This window comes from Babylonia areolata, chromosome 9, assembly GCF_041734735.1.
Source record: "Babylonia areolata isolate BAREFJ2019XMU chromosome 9, ASM4173473v1, whole genome shotgun sequence".
Classification (NCBI taxonomy): domain Eukaryota; kingdom Metazoa; phylum Mollusca; class Gastropoda; order Neogastropoda; family Buccinidae; genus Babylonia; species Babylonia areolata.
Genome location: NC_134884.1, coordinates 5,035,878 through 5,038,377, shown reverse-complemented (window position 1 = coordinate 5,038,377; position 2,500 = coordinate 5,035,878). Strand labels below are relative to the sequence as shown.

Here is a 2,500-nt window from a genome sequence, read left to right as displayed (position 1 = left end):
CTGGGTTTGTTCCAATGAACCTTTTTTTTTTTTAACCTGTGTGCTAGCTGAATCGGTAGCATAAGCAACATTTACTTGAAGATGTGTACCTCGTGAATGGAGAGAATTACCACTCTTTATTATTTGTTGATTGTTTGTGAGATTTACCTTTAATCGATTAGATAATTTCATGATTAAACAATTGAATAATCAGATAATTAACCGATGTCTATGACAGACGTTGACGAGTGCTCGGAGAACAATGGAGGGTGCCAGCAGCATTGCCAGAACGACCCTGGCAGCTTCCACTGTCTATGTGGCTCTGGATACCAACTTCATGCCGATGGCTTCACCTGTGTTGGTCAGTTTCACTCTTAGTATTAATTAATTTATCTACGTAGCTACCTCTTTCACTGCCAAGTTTCTGTGTGAAAAACACTCCCCAGAGCTATATATATAGTCGATGAGCAATCTGTCGGTTATCTACCTATTTTAACAAAGCAATCAACCGTTCAGTCAGTTAACCAGGGAACAAACCAGTCGATGACCAGTCTGTTTATTATCTACCTAGTTACTTCTCCAATGCTTTGATTCTTATCCAAAGACGTCAACGAATGCCAAGAGAGCGAAGGCGACCGCTGTGAGTACTCCTGCACTAACCTGGAGGGGTCGTTTGAGTGCTCGTGTCCGCCTCACCTGGTGCTCGCCCCTGACGGTCTTACATGCGGAGGTGAGTTTAGCCTTTTTGCTCCAGATCCGCCACTTCCGGTTGTTGTCGTTTATTGTCATGATTATGATGATGATGATGATGATGGTTATTACTACCACCACTACTACTAGAAGAAGTAGCAGTATTGTTGTTATTATTTGTGGGTATTATCTCAGTATCATATATACCTACTTGTTAACCATGAGGACAAAGGGAAGAGAGAGAGAGAGAGAGAGAGAGAGAGAGAGAGAGAGAGAGAGAAGCACTGATGTGCATTTCAGTGTCTAGTCTTCAACTATACTATTGCAGCAAAAAACTGTTACTTGTTTTTGTTCAGTTTTCTATTTTCAGTCTTTTCCCCCCCTGTCTTTTTTTTTGTCTTCCTTACACTTAAAGATTATTGACTTGTACATAGGCCTACTCCCGTTTGTTTCCATAGTTATGACGATGGACGATACTGATGATGATGACATATAATACGTTATGAAGTTCTGGTATATAATGATAACGAGATGGTGATTGAAGATGGCGAACAACAATTTATTTCATTTCATTTCATTATATTTTATTTTATTTTCTTCTTCTTCTTCTTCTTTTCATCGCTTTATTACCTTTAACAGACTAATCCAGTTACTATTCTTATTCGTCGTTCTAATTATTTTAGTGTCTTTCATTTTATTTCTTTATTTCTATGTTTTGTGTCGTTCTTTACTTTTATGTTTTGTGTCGTTAAAGGGGCAGAATTATTAAAAAAAAAAAAAAAAGAAAAAAAAAAGAAAAAAAAGTTCTTCTTGTTTTTCTTGTTCATCATTATCATCATCATCATCATCATCTTCTTCTTCTTATTTATTTATTTATTTACTTATTCGTCTACTTTTTTTTTTTAATCATTTTTGCCGACAGCTATGTCCAGTTGTGACCATGGATTTGTCCGAACGCTGTGACGCCTCCTTGAGTAACTGGACTGAACTTCTTCTTCTTCTTCTTCTTTATTCTTGTATTTATTTATTCATTTATTCATTATTTGCCGACAGCCATTTCCAGTTGTGACCATGGATTTGGCCGAACGCTGTGACGCCTCCTTGAGTAACTGGACTGAAGTTCTTCTTCTTCTTCTTCTTCTTTATTCTTGTATTTATTTATTCATTTATTCATTATTTGCCGACAGCCATTTCCAGCTGTGACCAGCGGAACGGGGGCTGTGAACAGCTGTGTGTCACCTTGCCAGGCGGGGGGTTTCGCTGTGACTGCGTCCTTGGTTACCAGCTGACCACTGATGGCGTCCGCTGCCAGGGTGAGGGCCCCTTGCGTCACTTCCGTTGTGGTTTTTCAGTCAGATGGATTCATCTCCCCTCTCTTTTTTTATTTTGATTAATCAGTCATTATGAACTATTTTTTCACAAACCCTCGTTCAACTTTTATTTGAAAAATGGGTACAGAAATAAAGAAATTGAATTAATTTCTTTCTTTCTTTTTTTTCCCCCATTTTTTTTCATACAAAATTTGAATAAGGGTTGATGAAAAATAGGCCATAATGAGCATACTCATCCTATCTGATCAATTCAAAAATGTGTCGCTGTTTCAAGTTGTTTTAAAAATCTCCTTTTCTCTCTGTCTCTGTCTGTCTCTGTTGTGACCAAAGAGTAACACAATACAACACAATACAATACAAACGCACACAATGAAGAAGACATTGCAACGGAAGCACACACAGAAAAAACGAAAAAGAAAAAAAGAAAAAAGAAAAAAAGAAAAAGAAAAGGAAAACAGCAAAAACAACAACAACAAAAAACAAAAACAAACAAACAAACA

The 2,500-nt window shown here is 37.2% G+C and overlaps 1 protein-coding gene across 7 annotated transcripts in view; it reads left to right on the top strand.

Annotated features, from left to right (window-relative positions):
- The window catches only part of LOC143286019 (uncharacterized), a 32,945-nt gene that overhangs the window by 16,589 nt on the left and 13,856 nt on the right, over nucleotides 1-2,500 (top strand). For all 7 annotated transcript variants that reach the window (XM_076593529.1, XM_076593528.1, XM_076593524.1 and 4 more), the window contains exons 11-13: nucleotides 218-340; nucleotides 584-709; nucleotides 1,857-1,982. In XM_076593529.1, coding sequence (XP_076449644.1) covers nucleotides 218-340; nucleotides 584-709; nucleotides 1,857-1,982 — 375 coding nt within the window. The remainder of the gene's footprint in view (nucleotides 1-217; nucleotides 341-583; nucleotides 710-1,856; nucleotides 1,983-2,500) is intronic.